The following is a 23,099-nucleotide window of genomic DNA, read 5'->3' as shown; positions in this document are numbered from 1 at the left end:
GAACTTAAGATGTAGAAATAGCCTTCCCAGCTGGAGGTAGGGCATTCTTCATTGGCTTCTGAACCACTTGCAGGGCGCAGGGAAAGTGTAAAAAGAGATAATTACAAAATCCCAGATTCTCTTCTAGGGATATCATAATATTATAGATAGATAGATAGATAATGTTAGGCTTTGGCTTAGAACCAAGGCTGATATTGCAACCTTGGAAGTCTTGTGGTCATTAGCCTAGATGGGCCATTCTCTGCCCTGATTATCTTTGGAAGCCAAGGAAGCTGAGTCGGTATGAAGGTTGTCTTTCTGTATGATAAAATTCATTTAAGAACTGTGACTAAAGTGAAACAATGAGAACTAGAATTAGGTGTTAATTTAAAAACATCCTCATAGTCTTATAGCTGGGACTTCCTAGTGCCTTTCAGTTTTTGTTGAAGGTGAGGCTTCCATCGCTAGTCTTCCATCCTTGATGGCGTTTGACAGCGTGGAAAAACACTTGAATGGGATAGTCCTGTGGTATGCTTTTTTTAATGTGGATTGCACATTTTATTTCTGTAGCATTTCTCATAATGTTAGATTCATAGATTTTCTCTGTACAAGTTATTTTTTCCAGTGGACAGAAACAAAAAGAGTGAGATGTTATTGAAGTAAAATTGTGAATAAGAAAGATTAACAAGCAAATTGGAAAAAATGCAGTTACGTTTGTGTTTGCAGGTTTGAAAGTATTCAAATATTCAAATATTTGAAAGTATTCAAACCTCCTAGGTATAAGCTAGCATAATTTGCTATGCCTGATTTTAATTTTGTATTGCTGTGTGTCACTCAAGAAGATTAGTGCTTACTTCAGAAAACAACAATGAACAGCTATTTATCTTATGAGGTCATCACAAATGTGCCAAGTAAAATCTTGTTGTCCTGAACAGCATTTTTCAGCTGGTGAGACAAGGCTAGAGGTGACTGGCAGCACTGAGGGACTGAAGAGTTAGGAGTGAAAGAGGCAGGCAGCAGTGCAAGCCTAAGTCTTGAAGGAAGAGAGGGCCAGTGCCTCAAGGCAGGAATGGGAAGAAAGATGAACAGTGCTGCAGGGTTTGAATAGCAATAATGGGGACTAGCTGAAGAGGCAGTAGCAAAGGATTCAAGTAGTGCCAGGGCAGGTTTAGGTTGGGTATAAGGAAAAATTTCTTCACCAAAGGGGTTATCAAACATTGGAACAGGCTGCCCAGGGAAGTGGTGGAGTCACCATCCCTGGAGGTATTTAAAAGCCGTGTAGATGTGGTGCTTAGGGACATGATTTAGTGGTGGACTTGGCAGTGCTGGGTTAACGGTTGGACTTAGTGATTTTAAAGGTCCTTTCCAACCAAAATGATTCTGTGATTCCCAAGAATACAGCAGTACACTTTGTAAGACAGACTTTAAGGAGGGGAGATGTGAGTTTTGAGGAAACGGCCAATAGCTGGAGAAGGTACAGACCCAGGAGAAAAAGATGACAGCAGAGACACTTACCTGAAGGAAGGCCGGGAATTCTGGTGCTGTCCTAGGTTTAGAAAGGCAGCTGCAGTGGATTTATTTGTATGACCCTTCTGGACTGGCTGTTATAGCAGGACCAATTTGTAGTGTGTAGATGATACAGTTAGTTCTTATGGCTTGTGTCCAAACATAGCATAGTTCTGAGTTGGCTAGTGTGGATAAAAACGGACAGAAATATCTTATGCTGGTTTTGCTTAACCTTGGCTCTCTTCCTGCAGGTGTGCACCTGCTTAGCTTTACATTTCGTTCTCTTTCCTTTCTTAGACCTCACCTAAGGATACAGATACTGTAACCTGTTTGCCTGGTTCTTCTTCCTGGTATTTCATCGTGCAGTTGACTGGCTTGAAGTATATTGCTGTATGTCTGGCAGTGCAACCGTGTGACCATTGGTCTGTCTTCTGCAGAGGCACTATGGGAGAGCTGCTCAGGTTTTCTAGAGTGTATTGATAAGAACATAGTTAGGCAAAATGGCCCATGTGCTGAAGCACCGTTACGATGACACAAAACCTGTGTTGTGAATGCATGTGCTGTAACCAAGATGTAGTGAGATTAAGCATGTTGGTCACAAAGATGTTGCTTTGGTTATAGTTTAGACAGGACCTTAATTAGGAGATGGGTATTCCTGGAGTAGTTATACAAATGAGTATTTGGTGTCATAAAATACCAATCTTTCACTGAAATGTGAAAAAAACCCAAATTATTTGTTTTCTGATTCCATTGTTTCAATTTGCCTCTTTCCACTTGAGAAATTTAAGGAAAATGTAACTGTGAGAGGAGAAAAATTTATCAATAAAATACATTGTTGGAACCACTCTTCCCTGCTTGTTGTATGTGCCGTGCTTGGAAAGGTAGGGAAAAAGCCTGACTTGTCAAGTCCTGGATTTCCTGCAGCAGTTATTGCCATCCTGAATCTGTAGAAGGCCCCTGCTGGTATTCCTGCTTTTTAAATATGTAGCTTGTTGTCTGTGTTATTGCTAACTAGCTCACAGGAGTAGAAGTTTGGAGGAAGGGGAGAGGGAGATAGGGCTGTATGTGTGTCCTGGGGAAATTTTCCTTATCTGGTATCTGATAAAAGGAATAATGTTAAAGTATTATCAAGTAGTGGATGTCGATGTCAAGGACCTTGTCTCTAACAGAATTTTGTGATGGACCAATTAAAAAAGTACTTGGAGATCTTTGTACAAACTTAAATTTATTTTGGTAAGAGCTGCAGGACAGGAGAGGACACTTGCACTGTAGCTAGACTTGGTATGCAGCAAAGAAGATGCTTGCTTTTCAAAACTTAAAGGTCTGTGCTGGGACATCGCTAAATATACAGTAGTAGAATAAATGGCAGAAATCATTTATACCTGCTGGTGTTCCAGCACCCTGAGCTTTTGGTGTGGCTTGCTTGCTGTGGGTCCTCAACTGTGATAGGAATCAAAAGGAAAACTTGCTGGTTAGTAAAGATCTGAAATGGTCTCTGCTGCGTATTTTTTTCAGCGGCTGTAGCAAAGATTATTTTGCAGTACATATATTTGTGAGACAAATAACACCACTCTGTTAAGAAGCATATTTACATTTGGGGATGACAGGTGGGAAAACGACCAACACACACTTCCCAATTTGTGTTAAACAGGTTTTTAGCTGTAGAGAAGCAAAGGAAGAGCTGTGATATTTGCGATACTTTCCTCTGTACCTACTAAGGAGACTGATGTTTACCTTTTTTTTCAGAGTTGTGCTTCTAATTTGCCCTTCTTTCAAGGGTATCTTTATCGCCACAGATAAACAAGATGGGTTGCCACACAAGGGCTTGGATCCACACCTTAGTTTAATGAGTTACTGTTGTCTTATGTGAGTCATAACCACTGACCATAATGCACTCGAGTTATTGTAAATAGAGATGAAATCTTTTTTTACTGAAGGCTGAAACCAACCTGTTTTACATCTCAATTGACTAAGAACATTCGCGTCTCAGCCAATGCTCAGTATTTCGTTAAGCTGAGGTTTCTTAGTCATGAGATCAAGTTTACTTGGGAAATAAAATTAAGTAAAAAGAGTTCTGTGCTTAATTTGAGGAAATAGAAAAAAGGGTCTTATTCACAAGTTGGCATTCATGTGTTTTAAATCAAATACACAGAAATGATGGCTTTTCATGGTTTATATGTATTTGTATCTTAGTTTAGCTAGTGAAAACTGGGGCTTCAGTCTTTTTTTTTTTTAAACTGAACCAAAACACTCTGTAAAACTGTTTGCTGTTACAGAGTGAAGCTTTATCCTCTCTCTGTAAAGAAATATTTACTGTAGTAGGGATTTACAGTTTGGGTATCCTGCATTGTAATTTGGCAACCCTGTGGAGAGCCCGTGCTGGAGCAGGCTCCTGGCAGGACCTGTGGAGAGAGGAGCCCACGCTGGAGCAAGTTTGCTGGCAGGACTTGTGACTCTGTGGGGGAACCATGCTGGAGCAGTCTGTTCCTGAAGGACCACCCCGTGGAAGGGACCCACGCTGGAGCAGTTCATGAAGAACTGCAGCCCGGGGGAAGGATTAACGTTGGAGAAGTTCGTGGAGGACTGTCTCCTGTGGGAGGGACCCCACACTGGAGCAGGGGAAGAGTGTGAGGAGGAAAGAGAGGCAGAGACAGTGTGTGATGAACTGACTGTAACGTCCATTCCCCATCCCCCGTGCCGCTGAGGAGGGAGGACGTAGAGAAAATCGGGAGTGAAGTTGAGCCTGGGAAGGGATGGGTGGGGGGAAGATGTTTTAAGATTTGGTTTTATTTCTCATTACCTTACTCTGATTGGCAATAAATTAAATGAATTTCCCAAAGTCAGGTCTGTTTTGCATGTGACGGTGATTGCTGGGTGATCTCCCTGTCCTTATCTCGACCCACGAGCCTGTTGTCTTGTCTTTTCTCCCCTTGTCCAGCTGAGGAGGGGGAGTGACAGAGCGGCTTTGGTGGGCACCAGGCGGCCAGCTAAGGTCAACCCACCACAGCAGTCTGTCACAAACTTACTTGTTTTACAGTATTTTTTCCCCCTTTGGTTCTGCTCTGATGAGCCTTTGAATTCTTCAGATTGTAGAAGTGAGCAGTAATTGCCAAAACGAAGCTGACTGTAGCTGCAGAATATCACTTTCAGCAGTTGCCAGTCAGGGGAAGCTTTTACAGTATTTTCAAACAGCTCCTTTTTATGATGATGTAAATAAACTAAGAGTGAGAACTCAATTGTACATCAGATTGTCTACTTTTCAAAATCCTTAATGTAATGGGGCTGACCAGTGTTGTGCCAATAGAGCATTTCTGTTTGTAAGGAACTCTTACAGTCTTATAAATATTTTATGTCCCTTAACACTTCTAATGTAGCAAATCAGGAGGCTGTCTGATCCAGTTTTAATATAATTAATTATTGACCTCGAGGGTACTGTTATGCATTAGAGGGGAGAACCGGCTTGTGCTAACTTTGCTTCAGAATAATAGTGCTCTTTTAAAAAAAGACAACAGCATGTTTTCTTTGCTTCCAGTTCTTCATCAGTAAAATGGAACTTACATTATTCTGTTTGCATTACATTAGTCCAACAAAGGATAGGAAGTAGTCAGATTCCTGGGTATGATACACATATTTAAAATAAAAAAGATTGTCAGCAGTAAAAAAGATGTAACTGACAGCAATTCTGGGAAAAAAAAAAATCTTTGAGATTGTGGGTTGAAAAGGACCAAAAAAAAAAAAAAAGGCAAATATTAGTACTCTCTTGATGTAATTGGTGAATTAAATATAGAAGAACAAAGTGGTGTTGCCCCCAAATGCCAAAATGCTGGGCAGTTATTTTCATGTAACATATTGGCTTTATTGCCGTAAATTGGTATAACTGAGAGCAAAATTCATTGCTGATATATTTTGGTGCATGTCTCTGCAGCTGGTGTAGATAATTGTGTTAACCAAGTGTTTTAGAAACTTTTGGGAAGAACATGTCCTTATTTCAAAGCTATTCTGGATTCCTCGCCCTTTATTTTATTTTCTAGGGTATTTTACCCTATTTATTTAAGCATCTAGGGTATTTTCCCAGTAGTTTTACTGAAGTAGCTATGAAACTGAAAATGTTTTCTGAAAGCAGAGCCCTTTTTCCATGTAAACATGTGTCATCTTCCATGTCTACAGCTGAAGTCACTCCCGAGTGAGGCAAGAGGATGATTTAGGTGGAATCCCCAGTAGAAACTGTGGATTCCACAGTAGAAACTGTGGGGTCTAGCTTTGAGCAGAGATGAGAGTTGTCCCTAAAACTGGTTGCTTGAGAGCAACGTGTACCACATTTCATTAGCGAGGGATTGGCAAGTATGGCCTCAGCTGCTTCCCCTTGCCTCCCTTATGGAGATAATGCTAGTGTCTGGGCTGAGCAGTTACTGCTGCTTTTGTTACCTACTCCTTTATTTTACAATTAATATCCTTGTCATTATACAGGTGAATTTTACATCTCTGCAACGCTGGAAGTGAATCATTCTTCAGTAGGCTTGTGTGAATGAAGTTAGCAGAGTGCCAGCAAACCACTCAGCAGTTGTCTTACTTGCCTGGGTGAACGTGTTCTTGATTTCCCATTTGGAAACAGCAATAAAAGGGAATGCTTGCTGAGAAGCACCCAACAACCTGTAGTTATGGAAACCCCGACTGATAATACAGTATTATAAAAATTTGCAGCTCATAGAGCACTTTTCAGGACTAGGGTGAGAAGGTGAGACTCTGCTGGTTCCTCGCAATTGTACCAGTGACCATAGCTGTGGAATTAGTTCGTAACATACTGAGTATTTATCGGTTTAAGCACAAACCTGTAGTCTATATCACATTCGTGAACAAAGCAGTATTGACTAGTGAGACTATTGAAGTGACTGATACTAACCTGATGCAGTTTATTGTGTCTAAAATCTAATGACCTTCCAAGCAGATGACAACTGTTAGGGCATTTTGAGGTGTGCTGCTTTCTGGTGCACTGTTGTAATCATTCTCTCAAGCTGAGCTGTTGCATTAACCTTGTAAATGGTGACTAATGTCCTTGTACTGTATATCATAACAGAAAATGATATTGGGAGATTTGTGAATGAAATAATAAAACATTTGCTGAAGCAAAGCCAGCTTTGAGATCAGCTCAGTGGTATGACTCATTCAGGGAGCCAAAGCTCTTCAAACAGACATAAATGTTGTTATCTAGTCAATGCCTGACCTCAGTTAGAAACTACAAAACTATTCTACTTTCCAGCAGTAACTTACAATCTATGAACTGCAGACAAGACAAGAGAGTATTTTTGATTGATGTAATGTATTGGTCTTTGGGCTTTTTTGTGTGTTTTTCATTATTATTCACTTCCATCTTTATGAAGAGAAGCAAAGGCATTCTGAAACTTGAATAGCCACAGTAAGGTAGTCACACAAGCTCTATGCTGAAAGTGTATCCTTAGGAAAACCATGTTCTGAGGATGACTGTCAAGACTTCTCAATTTTGTCTTACTTTGCTTTCTTGTATTCTCTCATGATTGTTGTTTTTCAGAATTTGAGAGGGGGTTAATGGAAAGAAAGTGGAACAAAAAGTACCAGAAGCCAACCTAAAAATTCTGAAATAACTTTTGAGGGATGTGTTTGAAATTATCTAAATCTAGTGCTTCTATGGAATATAAAAAACCTGGATCAAGAGATCATTTTCCATTAAACACAGAAGGGTACTTAGAGGTGTGCTATAAGGGATATCACACAGAATCACAGAATTAATCAGGTTGGAAGAGACCTCTGGGATCATCTTAACTTTGCATACAAGCTTTCTACCTTAATAGCATTTTTTTTGGAAATGCCCTGCATCCATGATCTCAGCAGTTTTTGTGGAACAGAGTTTACAGCATCTCTTTGGGTAATTGCATCTCTCATATTATTTTGGGTAATCTCATTTATTATTTTGCAGTTCTTCTGTAGGGGAATGAAAGCTCTGTGTGATTGCTTTGGTAGCTTTGCTTTAGTTGAACTTTCCATTTATGTGGCCATGATAGAAGGATGGCAAACGTAGGAGATACAGGAAGGAAGCATAAGATATTGTTGCTTGTATTTCTGTTTCTGTTGTAACAAGAAGAAAATGTTTTACTTGTGCATTAATTAAATTAGTATATTTTGATCTGAACTCTGTTTAATAGGAGCTAATGCAATATTTAGTGGCAGGGAGGTGACGTGGCCGTTGTATCTTAGATGTATAATCTATATGGGAATAATGCACTCTATGCCATATACTTATGCATGTGATGGTAGGGTGAAATATTAGTGTTCCGTACTTTATGTAGGAGTCATCTGAGACTGTTTATGAAGAATGGCAGGCATTTTCTAGCTATCGTGTGGTATGAGCAGCAAAACTGCTGTATGTACAGAAAGTATGATATGGTGTTCTCATGTGAAAATGGTGGTATTTTCATAAAAATCGGACATAACAGAGTTACAATCTCCTAAGAGCTGTTTCCTGTGACTGGAAAACAGAACAACAGTAAATGACTAATTAAGAGGTAGTTCAGTTGCTTCTTGTGCTCATTGAAGGCTGGGAACTGCCATGTTACTTTTGAGGTTGTCTTCTGGTTTATCATACTACGTGGCTATCGCTTCCAAGGGGGTCATCTCAAAAAACTTCTTCACCCTCATTTTGTGTTTATAATGGCTTTTACTGGATCAAAATATTGTCATCTCCCAAAGAGGTTCCTCTGGGAGCACCTTTTGCTTTACTGATTTGTGCTTCTTATTTTCTCAGAGTTCATTAGTCCTTACTTGGATAGCATTCCTGTTCTCTCAGAAAGGAATTAGAAATGAGTGTACATTTCAAACCCTTAGTTTCACTATGCCGTGTACGTTTTCTTAAATGTAACAGGTCTTCTCGTGGGAACGTTAGATGCGGTGTTGGATTCTACATCGAAAGTTGCCCCGTTTCGCATCCTGCATCAGACACCAGACTCTCAAGTCTACTGGTCCATTGCATGTGGTATGTACTATGATTTAGAAGCTGAGTGTATAAAGTGAAAAATAGTAGGGTGTGATGAGGGTACAAATGTACAAATGAGGATACAAAGCACGAGATCCATTTTTGGGTTAATTCTCTCACATCATTATTCATTCCCGTGACCTCTAAATGGTATAAAATCATTTGCAAACTTGTGATTGACAGCAGTGTGTGGTTCCAGTTTTTCAGAATATACCTATGGACTCTTCATATTACAGCTTCGATTGCCTGCTTTCTGCAGTAGTCCATCAGGTACTAAAGCCTTGGTTCTCTCTTAGAATAACAGAGGCACAATCTTTTCTTCTGAAAGCTGCAAGTGTAACTTGCCACAGTTCAGGGTGATGGGGATAAGTTGACCCTTGGGAGTACTAAGTGTTCTGTAGGTAGGAATAACAGGAGCTGCTTATCCTAATGTTTTTTTTTTCTACTTTATCTTTGCTTGTTAAAATGAGCCAGGTTCCCAGTCACGGTCAGAGATGAATTCTTCCTCATATCTATTGCTCTCATAGTGTTAAGTTCTTTCCCTTTCTTATGTTGCTTTATTAATCAGCAGGAAATGGAAAAGAAAATTGACCTTGAGTGGAGTATGTGATTTTTTCCTAGAGCATGCTTTTTGATAGCATGCATGGGTTTATTTTGTTGTGTTGTGGTTTTTTTTTTTTTTTAATTAAGTTTTGTGGCTTCTGAAAATAAAGTCTTAATTCCGTTATACAGGCTGCTTAACTACTGGGTGTCCAAAGAGACCTCCATTCCAAAAGTTGAGAGGACTCTTATTCTTTACATGCATCATTGGTTTTTCTTCTGAGGCACGTTCTTGTCTTTATTTTGAAATTAATTAATATTGTCATGTGTCTAATGCTAAAAAGTCACTGTTGTGGAATTAATCTATTTCTTAGGCTTATTGAAAACTCTGGAAACATCTATAATTACAGGAAAAAAGAACTATACATTTTAGTTCATTTTTCCATGCTTTGATTTTTTTTTTTTAATTAGTAGTGTTCTTTAAAGAAACAAGACTCCATCTAGACTTCTCTGGGCTCTAGGCCTTCCTTTCAGTTGTCCATGGCAAAAGACGAGCTTTGCAAGAAATCTGCCATTCCGCAAACACTTACATGCATGAGTAATTCCACTAGTAAGTGCTATGCTGCTGTTACATTGGATTTTGCTGTTATCGCTTTGTTATGAATCTTCATTGCTTCACCGTAAATGAAAAATTGTGCCTCTTGCTGTCTTTTCTGTAGTTAGCTACATTCAAAATACAGATTTGTCCTTTCAGATGTTTAGTTGATAGTTTACACGTTTCATGCTGTAATGCTAATCTGCTCCTGTTCACGTTCTGCCAGGGCTTCTCTGAAGGGCAGTAGTCAGTGAGAGAACTGTTTAATAACGATTTAATGTAATTCATTACATGTCACTTTAAAAGGTCAGCTTGTAAAGTTGATAGAATTTGAACAGTTTGTGAGTTGGCAGTAAATAAAATTTTAGGACTACTTCTGGAGAAGTCAGAACTGGTGGTGACAGGCTATTGAAAAGGTGCTTTGATAAATATGTTGGAAATATTCTCTGGGGAATTCTAATGCCATCAGGTCAGCCCTTGGGAAAATACGAAGGGTGATCTTCCCCTTAGGACTGAATTTATATCAATTCTGTGCTGCGTAAGTATACTTTACAACAAAAGGCTACATAACGTGGTTGTACTTTGTGTTAGAAAATAGATTGTTCCTTCTGTGAAGTGAAGAAATTGAAGAGACTACGTTTTGTTCCTGCTTTCACGTATTAAGGAACTGAAACAGTGCTCCTAAATCATTTAAATATTTATAAAAAAGTTCCATCTTTACTGTGTCACATCTGTGCCTCTGATTCACTCCGTGACTCAAATAATTGGTCTACATGTGTAGTCTGAGAAAAATAATTAGTTTGCGATTTAGTTGCTATGTTAATTACTCTTCATATAATTTTTTAAAGAGTTGTTGTAAATCCACCCTGTGTAGTGCAGTCTGTTTAACCATATTTAGAACAATTTCTATTCATTCCCAAGGCAACTTTAACTAATTCTGTGGAGTCCATTGACAGTTGTTTAATTAGTCTTTACAAAGTAAATTGAGAAAAAAAGAAATTGTTAAAGGTGTGTTCTTGCTTAGGGGTACTGATAGTGTGTGATTACACTGACTGATTTTATTTGTGAGTATTCCTGTGGAGGATGAAACTGCCAATTAATTTATATTCTAGAATCCCATTATTCAAACCTATGTAAATTCTTGCCCTCTCTTTCCTTCACCCTGTCTCCTGCCGTCTGATGAGGGGCCACCTGTCTTTAAAGAACTGACTTAATATTGAATTTGCTGAACCTCTACTGTTGTTTTGCTAGCATCATCTCTGCTTATTACCTATTACCACTTGCATAATTTGTAATTGGGTACGTGAAAAGAAGAAGATGAATTATCATAAGCATTTTGAAGTTGGCCTACCATATTTCTCTAATTATAAAAGTAGCTAGTGGGTAAGAGTGTTCCTTTGTATTTAAAGTAAAACAGTGATCTAAATTTATTTCTGGAAAGTTCAGGTGAGAAAGGCTTTTCTCTGCTATAAAGTTGCAGTGACATTCACCATATAGTAGGTGATAGCACACTGAAGCCTAGACTAAAAAGAGGTGTAAAGTAACAAGTTTAAAATAACAGGGTTGGCTTCTCTCTAAGGTGTTTGAAAATGCAGCATTTATATTTTTGGAACATTGAATTTTATCTTGGCTCTATGGTTTCTACATTCCTTATGGTTATCGATAGTAGGTTTGTTAAGTTACTCCTCCTCATGCACATATATAATGAAAGGAAAGAAAACAGTCCTTATTCCTGTGTATTTGAGTCCCAGAGGATCCAGAAGAAAAAAATACTAATTCTGATGGTGCCAAATGTAGTTTGAAGGATTGTCCAGCTTGTATGAATCAGTGAGCCTTTTTTCCTGCATCAGGAGGTAGTTCTGGTGTATGTTTTCCATATGGGGTGCAGCTGTGCTTCTGTCCTCTTGTAGAAGCCTGCAACTGCATGAAAACAATGTGTTATTTGGAATTACAGCATAAGCAGAACTTTATTATAGGTAGGATGACATTGTTTCCTGAACCGTGATTGCCTTGGCTTTAGAGTGGCTAGAAATTGGTTAAAATGACACTTGATAAAGAGATAAAACCATGACTTATACTGAGCACAAGTAAGTAACAATTGGTTGGTTGTTGTAAGCAGCATAAATGGTTGTTTCAAGTATCCAAAGAGAAATCTTTGCTACTTTCCTGGTTACAGTGGTGTATTCTTTACATCCTTACACACGTTAGAAGGGATTTTGCACAGCAGGTCAAAGTCTTGGAGTTCTACTCTGGAAACTGTTGCAGGCCAGTGATCAAAGCTGAGGATATCAAAGGCCCAGATTTCATTTTCTTCTTAGTCTCACGAATTTGATCTCACATTTCCCACCTTCTAGACTCTTAGACTGGGAGTGTTCTGGTGATGCTCTGCCATCTATGATGGGGAGGTACTGGTGAGCTGAAGGAACTGTTAGTCCAAGTCAGGCTTCAGCTCTGAGCCACACAATGTTGACAAAGCTGAGATGCTTCTGGATGTAAAAGCTAGAAATATAGCTGCATAAAGGGCTTGAGAGATAAAAACACAGCAGTGCACATTTTTAATGTACACCAAATACATTTTTAGTGTACGCAAGAGTTGGACAATAAATTTGAGACTTGTGGTTTGGACTTGTGCATCTCAATTACTCTGTGAATCGGGAATTTGCTAAGTATTCTCTTGGTTAATATTTTTAGTGAAATTATTAATGTCTGTTCTAATTTTAAGTAATACTACCTTTCTCTTTCGATCAGGATCCAGCAGAGAAGAAATAACAGAACACTGGGACTGGTTAGAACACAATGTTATGAAGACTTTGTCGGTATTTGATTCAAATGAAGATATTACGAGCTTTGTCCAGGGAAAGATAAGAGTAAGTAACAGGCACGTGACATAATTGGGAAAGGCTAAGTATTTTTTTTCCTCTACACGTACATGAATAATGTGTCCTCTTTAGAATATCAAAGGACAGCACCATAATGCTACATACTTCTTATTGGGTAGTATGTGGTTGTTAACCTCAACATGCTCCATTGTTCCTGTTTATTTGCCCCACAGTTAAGTAAGGTTGTTTGACATAAACTCTTATTGGTAAATGATACACCAGATGCCTTTAGATAGTGGCCTAAAACTGTTGATAAATTATTTCATAATAATTCTAATAATGCTTGGGAAGTATATAGTATATTTTTGTGAAGGTGCAACAGTTCACTTTATATATGCTAAATATTTAGCCCAGGAATTCTTGTCATTAAGTGAGGAAAATATACCTGTTTCAGAAGAGGAGACATGGGAATGTGTGTCTTGCCTAAGTTGTGTGGGAAGCTTGGTGGATGAGTCTGAAATAGCACAGTTGATTTGTGACCTGTGTTTTGACCCTCAGACTATTCTTCGTGTTCTAAAACTTACTATCCTGTTAGGAGAATGCTGTGCTGTGTGTATGCAGGTGCATAGATGACACCCACCCACATAGATGCATATGTAAATTAATTGTTTTTTTTCTTTTAGGGTTTGATTGCTGAAGAGGGAAAAGGTTCTTTTGTAAAAGAAGAAGATCCTGAGAAGTTTCGTGAAGGTCTCATGAAGTTTGAAAAGTGTTTTGGCTTACCGGAAAAGGAGAAGTTGGTTACCTATTACTCGTGCAGTTACTGGAAGGGCAGAGTGCCCTGTCAAGGATGGCTTTATCTTAGTACCAACTTCCTTAGCTTTTACTCATTTTTGCTGGGAGCAGAAAGTAAGTAAGCCTCGATACTAAGCCTAGTCCCTTCACATTTTACTGTTTATCTTTCAGATTTGAAAGAATTCTTCCTGTGTCCTAAGGGAGATATTTTGTCATGTGAGCAGATGTCAACATAGAAAAAACTGCGAACATAAAATATTTTATGGAAATAAATACATTTGTGTGACCTTCTACACAATGTCCATTAGTTTTCTTCCTCTATATAAGCTTCAGAGAGAAGGCAGACCTGTTGCAGTTGACTGTAACTAAAAGTTGGCTGTCATCTTCACACAGACTTAATATGTCACGTGGGTGCACTACGCACTGGTGATAATTGCACATACCTCTTTTTTTTCCTGTGTAACATTAGTTTGAAATGCCCAAACAAATGCCTCTAATAGTGTGAGCTATAACTGTATTTATGTAAAAACTAGAAAGCATAAAGAAAGTAGGATCCTTTCTAAGCTAAATTTCATTTGTATTGCTAATGGGCACAGTTCCTCTAAATGCCAATACGTGATCGATTTACTTTAAGAAGCCCTATTGGTAAACTGTTAAAGTGGGGTAGCTTATATGATGGTGTTGGTTTGCAGTTTGCAGTTTCACATGGGAGTGACGAAAAGGTGATGTAAACTTGTATTTTCATACGTGGTGCGTCTTTAATGTTTTTCTTTCTATAAAATTCTTTCTAATGGAATTATTTTATAGGAATTGTGAAGAGGGTGTTTTTTTGTGCTTGTGAGTTTGTAGCCCTTTCCAAGTGTGCTATCATTTAACTGTATTGCTTAATTATATTTTATTAGTGCTGTTGACTGCTACTTTTCTTTTTTTAATATGAGGGTAGCAGCTAATGAGAAATTACTCACATCTGCTTATATTTGTATTTTCAGTAAAGCTTATTATCTCCTGGGATGAAATATCAAAACTTGAGAAGACTGCCAATGTGATTCTGACAGAGAGCATTCGTGTGTGCTCCCATGGGGAAGATCACTATTTTTCCATGCTTTTGCACATTAATGAAACATTCCTTCTCATGGAGCAGCTGGCAAACTATGCTGTTAGGAGACTTTTTGACAAGGAGACATTTGAAAATGACCAAGTCCTTCATGACCCCCTGCAGATCACCAAGAGGTAATGTGTTACTTAGAGTCTATCTGCTCTGGGCCTAGTACTTTTTTAGGCAAAAGGGAAGAGAATCCAGTAAGTAATAACTGCATGGCTTTTCTGCCACTGGACATGGGTGATAAAATCAATGAGTTGCAGATGGGTGCATGGCTTTCCTTATTTATGACAGTATTTTGGGCGGTGGGAAAGATGTGTAAGTAACCTGATTGTTAGGGTCCTGCCTTCTCAAGGAAGGTGTGTGATTAGTCCTTGTAGTAATTTTATGGTTTCTCTTCAGTTCTGGTTTCTGTTGAAGCCAAGGTTGCCTTTTCCTCAGAGAGCTGTCCAAATTGTCACTCAAATGTTCAGGTTTTGATCTGTGGACCGCAGCTATTTACTGTGAAAAGTAACCAGGAAAAGCAAGTCTGTTGTTAGGTAATTTAAATTCGCATAAAGGGACTAAATCTGTCTTGGAAAATGTTACCTATATGCAAATCAGAAACTATAATAAAGCATTTTTCTAATAATTGTTCCGACTTAAAGCTCCATGCACTTATGATTTAAGAAAAAAAAGCTGTTTAGTTTTATAGTACACTGATAATAAAACCTGGTTTAGGTTGTATTTCCTGGGTAATCGATACCTCAGTTTGGTAGCAATGCTGGAGAGGGTTGTTGGTGTACAACCAAAATATTGTTTCTGGCTGCAGTTACCTGTGAAGAATTAGCCCATGGCAGATGTTTACATGTGCTACATTTCTAGCTAATTAACCTTCTATCAAGCCAAAACTTGGTTTAGGTTTAAATGGACTATTCTGATGATTAGGGAAACAGAGCAGGTTAGGCTATTAGTATGCTTTTCTGCACTGCCTGTAGGCCCTGATTCAGCAAAGTGCTTTAGTGTGTGAGAACATGCTTGAATCTATTCCTGTTTAGTGAAGTATTGAAGTATTTTAAGTGGGTATATATAGATAGGTGTGGTCCTGCCCTTTGTTGCCTCTTCAAGCAAAACACTGAACCCTCCAGATCAACACCATGGATTATGGGAGAGCATGATGTTTTACTATCTTTTCCCAAGGTATTTTTAACTTTTGTATTTTTAAAGATATTTTAAACTTATTTAATTTTTCTTTTCTCTCTCCTACCCTTTTTTTTTTGTTCTGTTTTGTGTTGTGTTTTTTTTTTTTTTTTAATCTAGAGGCCTGGAGAGCCGAGCCCACAGTCGGCATTTTAGTGCATTCTTCAGGCTGCCCAAAGAAGAGATCTTGAAGGAAGTTCATGAGTGCTTCTTATGGGTTCCTTTCAGTCATTACAACACCCATGGGAAAATGTGCATTTCAGAAAACTACATCTGCTTTGCTAGCCAGGATGGCAGCCTGTGCAGTGTAATCATTCCGTTGAGAGAGGTAATGCAAACTACAAGTCAGAGCCAGTTATAGCAGAAGTTTTGCACTTGTGTAGTTTAATGCCAGTTTAGCAGATTTTCATTAGAATCTGCTTACTTTACATGATGTCATACATTTCCCCCTACCTCGGATACTGCATGTAGGAATTCTATTTGTAGATTTATAGAACTGCTTTCATGTTTCAGCTTTCTTCCCTGTATCCTCTTTCTCTTTTCTATTTACTCTGATTTCTGTAGCTAGGTACAGAATCCAAATTTTTTAGTACTTTTTGTTTCACTGAAAAAGCTTACGCTTAATTCTTGAAGTTGAGTTAATGAGACATTCACAAGATAAAAGTAAAGAAGATTAGTAATCTCTCTGCTGTGTGTCTTTCTTAGCTCAGTAATACAATTCTTTTTGCAGCAGTTGAGCAGTGCTGTCTGTTCAAAGTCTCTAGGAAAATCAATTGACAGTTGTCAGTGAACAAGTATCAATGCCATTACAGCTGATAGCCTCAACAGACTGAATAAAGACTATATTGTAAAGGACACAGCATTCATGTTTCTATAGAGTACTATAGCTAGACTGTGGAATAACTTCTGGAAAATAACCCTTCTCCATCCCTCTCTTTACTTCATGTGGTCTGGGACATTGCCACATTTCAGTCTTCCAGTGTTAAAAGCTTTTTATCAGCACCCAGACATATTTTACAATAGCCTAAAAATTAACCAGGTTCTGTAATTGCTTTACATATTCTGTGTACATACGGCCTGACATAAGACACCTGACATAGGGGGGTGAGCTGAGCTAATTTCAGCAAATACACTTGATGTTCACCGGCCAGATAAAGCAGTTTGTTTGATCGTCTATAAATAGTCCTGCAAACAATAGACTTCCATAACCTGTGACAAACAAGAAGAGGGTGTGTTAAAGGAGCTGACTCTACATTTATCCTTGTGGATTGTCACTGTTCTACAGTATTGCAGAGTTACTTTATTTCAGTAGTCTTTCATTCTTTACCTATAACAATGTAAAAGCATCGGCAATGGCAGTCAGTCCAACTATTCATGATTGTCTCACTTGTACTTGCATTATTAAAGTGTATTAACTGCTCTAATCTGTAACTGTTCCATCATGGCAATTAAAATCAGCTCCATCTGTCATGTGTTATGACAGCTGTCTTTGAAAGGGTGTTCTCAGTGGAAATTCATTCTTGTGAAACTTGTTTCATTTGATTACTTGCAAAAGCCATATTTTGTCTGCTTTTGGATGGTGAGAAAGAAAGTAACAGCTTCAGCAGGTAGAAGGAGGCAGGATTTTCAAATAAGCTCAGCACTCACAGCTTCAAAGATTTTTGGTACTCTGTCAAAAATCTGTCACATAATACTGCCTTGCTTGTGCTGAATCATATAATATATAATAATAATACTTGTGCTAAAAGAGCTCCAGACCACTGAGCTTTAAAGTAGTGAGTTTGTTACTTGCGTTACTAATTCTGCTTGTGTGGTGCTTTGTACTACTGTTTCATGTATGCATGTATTTTTAACAGGTTTTCTCTTTTAGAGGTAAGCTAGTAAGATTTCTTGCCTAACTTATGTATCCTTGCTTCCGTAGGTCACAGGGGTGGATAAGACAGATCCAGCCAACAGAGGAGTCAGCATTAGTACCAAAGGAAAAACAGCTTTTCGTTTTACGGAGGTTAGAGATTTTGAACAGCTTGTGACGAAGCTCAGAATGAAATGCAATGCCACTTCAAGTCCACAACACATCATAAATACAGAGGTAACTGCTCTGCTGATCCTAATTTCTTAGTACCTATTCCTAGGAATAAAGTTGTGTAGTCTTACTAAGAGTTTACATATCATTGTCAGTGTTTTGCTTAAATATAAATACATTTATATTTAAGCCTCAACCTAGATACAAGATAGGTAACAATGTCTGCTGTACCTCTGGATTTCAAGTTGTCTCAATCTTTTTTTTTTCTTTTTAAAAAATCATGTTCCCATCTCTTGCCTTCAGACCCTTCACATTAAAATAGAAGTCCACCAATCTGATGTAAATTATGTGTAGCTGTGTTGGTTTTTGCCAGCTGACTGTTTGACTCAGGAAGTTGATGGAATGATTGTAAGGTTGTTTCTAGGTGTGAAGAAATCTGTAGGGGTAGTTTCATGCATGAGAAGTAAGAAAGCAATGACAAAACATCCCTAACAAGCATTACTTGTTACAGTTGCTGTATCTCTTCCCTGAAGACTTTCCCCTAAAAAAAAACATAAATGGAATCAGCTGGAGTAACCTCTAAAGTGGCAGTTGTAAGGGTGGAGAAGTGTACAAATACATGCCTTTTGGTAGAAAATAATCAGTGTATCAGCAAAATCTCAACCTTGAGATTTTGATTCTTAAGTGTTAAAAGGCAAAACTGAGTAATAAAAGCAAGATAGTTTGACATCAGCAGAAATGCTCAGCTGATAAGGTACTGGGAGACCTGAGTGGTAAGGTCTGCTCTTCAGGGGTATTGCCTTGTAGATTACCTTATTTCAGGTTACCATGCTAAGTCATGTACCTCTGGTTTTAAGATGTGGAAAAATAACTCTGTGCCCATATGAAAGAGAGTGTGTTAAACAATGGTGCTACTGTGAATGCATTCTGTTTTGAGTTCTTTTGCTTTGTTTTCCATCAGGTTTTGAAAAACAATCCAGGTTCTAATGCGGATTTTCAAATGCTCTCAGCATTTCTGTATAGTTCAGTATATGGCTCCAGTTAAATGAACAGTGGTGATGGATAGTCAGGCCTCCCTATCTATTACAGTTCTCATTATGAATATTTGTCCTTTCATAATTAAGTTTTTGGCTCTAGAGATGGATTTTTTTTTTCAAGTGCAGTCTCCTGAAAGCCCAGCTGTGCAGAACAGGGATCGCTGTTTTTAATTTATTTTGGGAGTCTGTATCTGATACCTGTAACTTAATATAATAAACAATGGTGGTCTAGAAGCAAAACGGTTTCTGGTATCAGTGCTGCTTCTTGAAGGATTGTTTAGCATTTATAACTACCACTGTTAAATTTTTTTTCAAGGTTGCAGCTAGTTCTGCCTCCGACAGTCCAAAGGATTTTGATGCGGGACCGTCAAAGATGGGTCAGAGAGATAACAGCAAAACTGTCATTACAGAAGCCCTAATGACTGTCTATCATCCTCAGGATGCTGAGAATCTAGACTCTAAAATGGTAAGGGATAAAATGGCCAACAGTTTTTGAAATCGAATTGGAGAGGACTGAAGTATATTCAAAATGTATTCCAGCAAGGCTGCTGATTTCCTCCGGGGCTTTGCCAGTCTTCTTTCATCTGCATTTTCTGTATTTGGAGTCCACGGGGTGCTTTATCATGGCTCCATTCAATTTTCTGCTCATCTTTTTTAATAATGATATGCCTTATCTTTATGGAGCTAATTAGTCCTGCTCGTCCAGCCATCAGGGAAGAGTGGGCTGTTTGTTTTATGATAGTGAACATGTTTCGAAACTATCTGAATGGTCAAGATGCAAAGTCACTACAAACTCTTTGGGAGCAAGGAGAATGTTATCAAGAAATTGACTTAATTTCTTCCTTGCTTCATTCTTTTGCCCTTCTGTCTAACAGAGTTATGCTCTGGAGAATGTTTCTTTAATTGTTTTTGCAGTAGGACATCCTATTTTTGCTTCTATGTAGTGTGTACAAGAAGACAGAAAAGTTTTATTTTAAAATTAAGTCTTTCAGCAGAACTGGGTAAATTAACGTATGTAATTTTTGATATTAGAAATATCAGAAAATAAACACCCTTTGGGCAGGAGAAAAGGGAATCCAGATTTTTAAGCTCTGCTTTTTATAGTACGTTGAACAAAAGTGGACAAAATCTACTTTTCCTTTCAGCACCTTTAATTGCTTTAACAATGTTAAATCTTACTGCTGCATGCACAGAAAATGTAGTGGCAATGTTCACCCTGTCTCAGCCCTAGAGCCTCGCCTGAGTTGGAGCACCTGATCGTCGGTTGCTTTGCTTCAGAGAAATTGAATTGCATTTTAGGTGGCTAATCAAGAGTTTATTAGTAATCTTTTACGTTACAAAGGATCTGTTTCACTGTTTCTACTATCTCTGCCTCCTTCTGCTCTGCAGGTAAAATGCCTGTAACTTCAGTTTTATCTGAATAGGGAATTTTTGCCAGTTTTCATTCTGTGAAGCAGGTTTTACTTACATGGCTGGTCCTACTGACGTTCAGATGCATACACTGTTATCTTCTATGTTGACAGAAATTGCTAGTTTGTAAAAATGTTCTATCTGCTTGATAAATATTTGGTTAAATATAAAGCCTATATGGGCATAAGTGTTTTCAGCTAGTAGTTCCCCTCCTTCATCCAACTAGACTTCAGTCTCCTGCAAATTTTCCCGATTATTGATTCTCTTCTAGTGCTATTGTAAATTGTCTCCTAGCTCATGTAAATAAACTGAGGAAAGATTGAGAAACTGTGGGAGAATAATGACACTGATGTCATGCCATCCCTCTGTGTGCTTTCCACAGTTTGTAGCCATTCTGTTCCAAATCTGTCAACTAATATAATGCAACAAAGCTTGATGAGTCAAAAAAGGAAGCAACCTGTTTTGCCTGTTGAGTTTCAGTGGGATATTATTTCATCTGTAACAGAGTTAGTACATTTTTATTGCTGTTAGCGAAGAGCAGTTCATAAACATGTTGGAATTGAAGTATGTTAATTTATCAGAGTAATTAAGCAGGTATCTCTGACAGTGAGTTGACTTTGCAAATAATTACTTGCTTCTTTTCATTGTGCTATCATGGTCAAATACTTTTTCTCAGTTTATTTGTTAAAGCTCTCAAATTAGCACAGAGAAACCTGTCACCACACATAAGCAGTCTGAACCTTCTCTTTACCCTATTTTTCCTCCTTGTCTTTTCTGCTGCTGTCATTCAATTTCATCTTTTTTCCTTCTTCTATCAATTTACCCTTTACCAAGAAAATGTTACACTATTTATCACAAAGCAGCAACAAAAAAAGGGGTATTTTAAAATTGGCCCAAGTTACAATAAGCAGATTTCATTTGTTTGTATATGTGTATGTATCATACAAACATACATATATATATTTACATGGAAATAGCTGAAAAAGAATCTTACAAGAGGAAGTGTTAATGTACCTCTAATTTTTTGCCATAGGAATTATATCAAATATTGAATTTCCTTATCCATTATGCTGGCAATGCATTTTTGGAACGCCTCAGGAGAACTATGATGGCAGAATTTGTCTGCACAGTTGCAGCTTGTACTGGTTATCTGTCTTACTGCTTTATCACTGTTTATTGACTCCCTTTAAGTCCCTAGTACTTCGTGGTCCTTTGATAATAATGTAGTTTTTGCTGATGTGGTGTCAAAGTTGCAAATGGTTCAATCTAGAGGTAACAAATAGGGCTGTCTACCTATTGATTTTTTTTTAAAAAAAATAAGTTCAGCAGAATAGTGAACAACAAAACATAACAAATAGATGGTGATGACTTCATTTAAAATAAAAATCCAGCTTGCTTACAGTTATTGCTTTTTATGGGTTGGGATCATTCTCAAGTGGGAAGTAAGGAAAAAGTTGAACTTAGGAGTGGCTTGAAAAAGGTGAAAGGGAGTGATTGCTGTCTTAATACAGCAGCGAGAGGGCTTCAAGTGAGGATAGAAGGCAGCAGGTTTGTCTGGGTTCGGAAAGGAATTTGCATGGAAAAATCTGCTGTGTGTTGTTGAATTCAGAGAGACTGCCTCTGCTGAGGAGGTGCCTCTGCTTCTGTTTGCTGGAGGATGGAGGAGGATTTTGCAGATGTTTGCTTGACCTTACTGTCCTGTGGCACTTGCTGTTGGTTTCTGTCAGATGGGATACTGGCTTAGATTTACCTTTTGTCTGTTCTTGTATATACATTCTTGTAATAATATACTTTAAAGAATAGCAGGTCACGTAGGAGATTGCATTGTATGCCAAACTTATACTATGCACAGATTAGATTTTGCTCTGATTTGCATCAGCATTCATTTCACGTATCAATATGGATGCCAATGCTGTCATTTCCAGTTTATATGAATGTAACTGAGAGCAAAATTTGGTTCTGTTCTCTGAAACACGAGGAAAATCTTCCAGTATGCTTAATTCTTGTCTTCTGCTTTTCACAGTTGAAAGAAAAAATGAAAGAACAGTCTTGGAAGATCCTCTTTGTCGAACGTGGACATGGTGTCAGTATGTTTCGAACAAAGAAGACTCGAGACCTAGTTGTAAGAGGGATCCCGGAGGCATTAAGAGGAGAGCTCTGGCTACTTTTCTCAGGTATTGCATAGCAAGTATAATTGATTCATTTTGTGGACTCTACTGTGTGGGTGTTCTAGTTACTGACTGAACGTAGTCTGACAAAAAATGCTCTTACTTCTGGCAATTTATCCAAGTCTTTCTGAAGAAAGACACTTCAAAATTATGAACAGGATAATTTTGTCTATTATTTTGTTTTGCATTGATTCAGACTAAATCTGCGTCTGCTTCTTTTATAACAAACTCAACTGAAAAATAACAATAAGAATACAAAGATGTTCTAGGGGACAATCAGTTTCAGCAAAGCCTCTTTACTTGCTAAAAAGAAAAGCATGTTTGTGGGACTAAGTTTCAATTGTTTTCGTTTAAGCTTTCTGAGAGGATAGTGTTACCAGACACAAAAAAAATTGTTTTCCCGGCAGAGAATTTGTCCCCAGTTATCGGCACCTCTTTGCTGTACGCTGTTGGTTGGTTTAAAGAGTGAGAGGTACAGGAGTTGTGGACTTGCTTACACATATGGGATCTCTTGCCAAAGCTCTGAATGTGCTTTTGTGGCTTTATTCTGTAGAACACACCTGTGTCAGAGCACTTAACTTGAGGAAAAGGAGGCTCAAAGAATTAAGACGCTGCTTTACGACACCTCTGTGCACTTTCCATTCCCATTCACTGAAACACTTAGAAAAGCAGCAGCTACTGACTTGATCAGGGTCATACAGGAAGCCTGTGTCAGATCCAGAAAATGAGCTGCAGATTTTGAGGAGCCACCCAGGACTTTATCTGCTAGCTGTACTCACCGTGTTCCCCTGAGCAGAGCTTTCTGCAGTACCAGAGGATCTGTTTATTGTAACAAATGCATTTTATACTCTTCATTCAGTGTACTGTATGGTAGTTCCTTTTGAGGACATGTGAACATGGGGTTTATCTTTGCTAGTGTTCTTTGAGTGTTTACATAGGCATTTAT

General features: G+C 38.2%; 1 protein-coding gene across 3 annotated transcripts in view; it reads left to right on the top strand.

The window, feature by feature from the left end:
- TBC1D8B (TBC1 domain family member 8B) overlaps positions 1-23,099 on the top strand; it is a 41,451-nt gene that overhangs the window by 1,338 nt on the left and 17,014 nt on the right. For 2 of the 3 annotated variants that reach the window (XM_068411779.1, XM_068411778.1), the window contains exons 2-9: positions 8,378-8,488; positions 12,372-12,490; positions 13,126-13,351; positions 14,227-14,467; positions 15,636-15,843; positions 17,437-17,604; positions 18,892-19,041; positions 22,009-22,159. In XM_068411779.1, the coding sequence (XP_068267880.1) occupies positions 8,378-8,488; positions 12,372-12,490; positions 13,126-13,351; positions 14,227-14,467; positions 15,636-15,843; positions 17,437-17,604; positions 18,892-19,041; positions 22,009-22,159 (1,374 nt within the window). The remainder of the gene's footprint in view (positions 1-8,377; positions 8,489-12,371; positions 12,491-13,125; positions 13,352-14,226; positions 14,468-15,635; positions 15,844-17,436; positions 17,605-18,891; positions 19,042-22,008; positions 22,160-23,099) is intronic. The other variant, XM_068411781.1, reaches the window with a different exon arrangement.

The sequence above is a fragment of the Nyctibius grandis genome, chromosome 13 (genome assembly GCF_013368605.1).
Source record: "Nyctibius grandis isolate bNycGra1 chromosome 13, bNycGra1.pri, whole genome shotgun sequence".
In the NCBI taxonomy this organism is placed as follows: Eukaryota; Metazoa; Chordata; class Aves; order Nyctibiiformes; family Nyctibiidae; genus Nyctibius; species Nyctibius grandis.
This window is presented reverse-complemented; position numbering and strand designations above follow the sequence as displayed.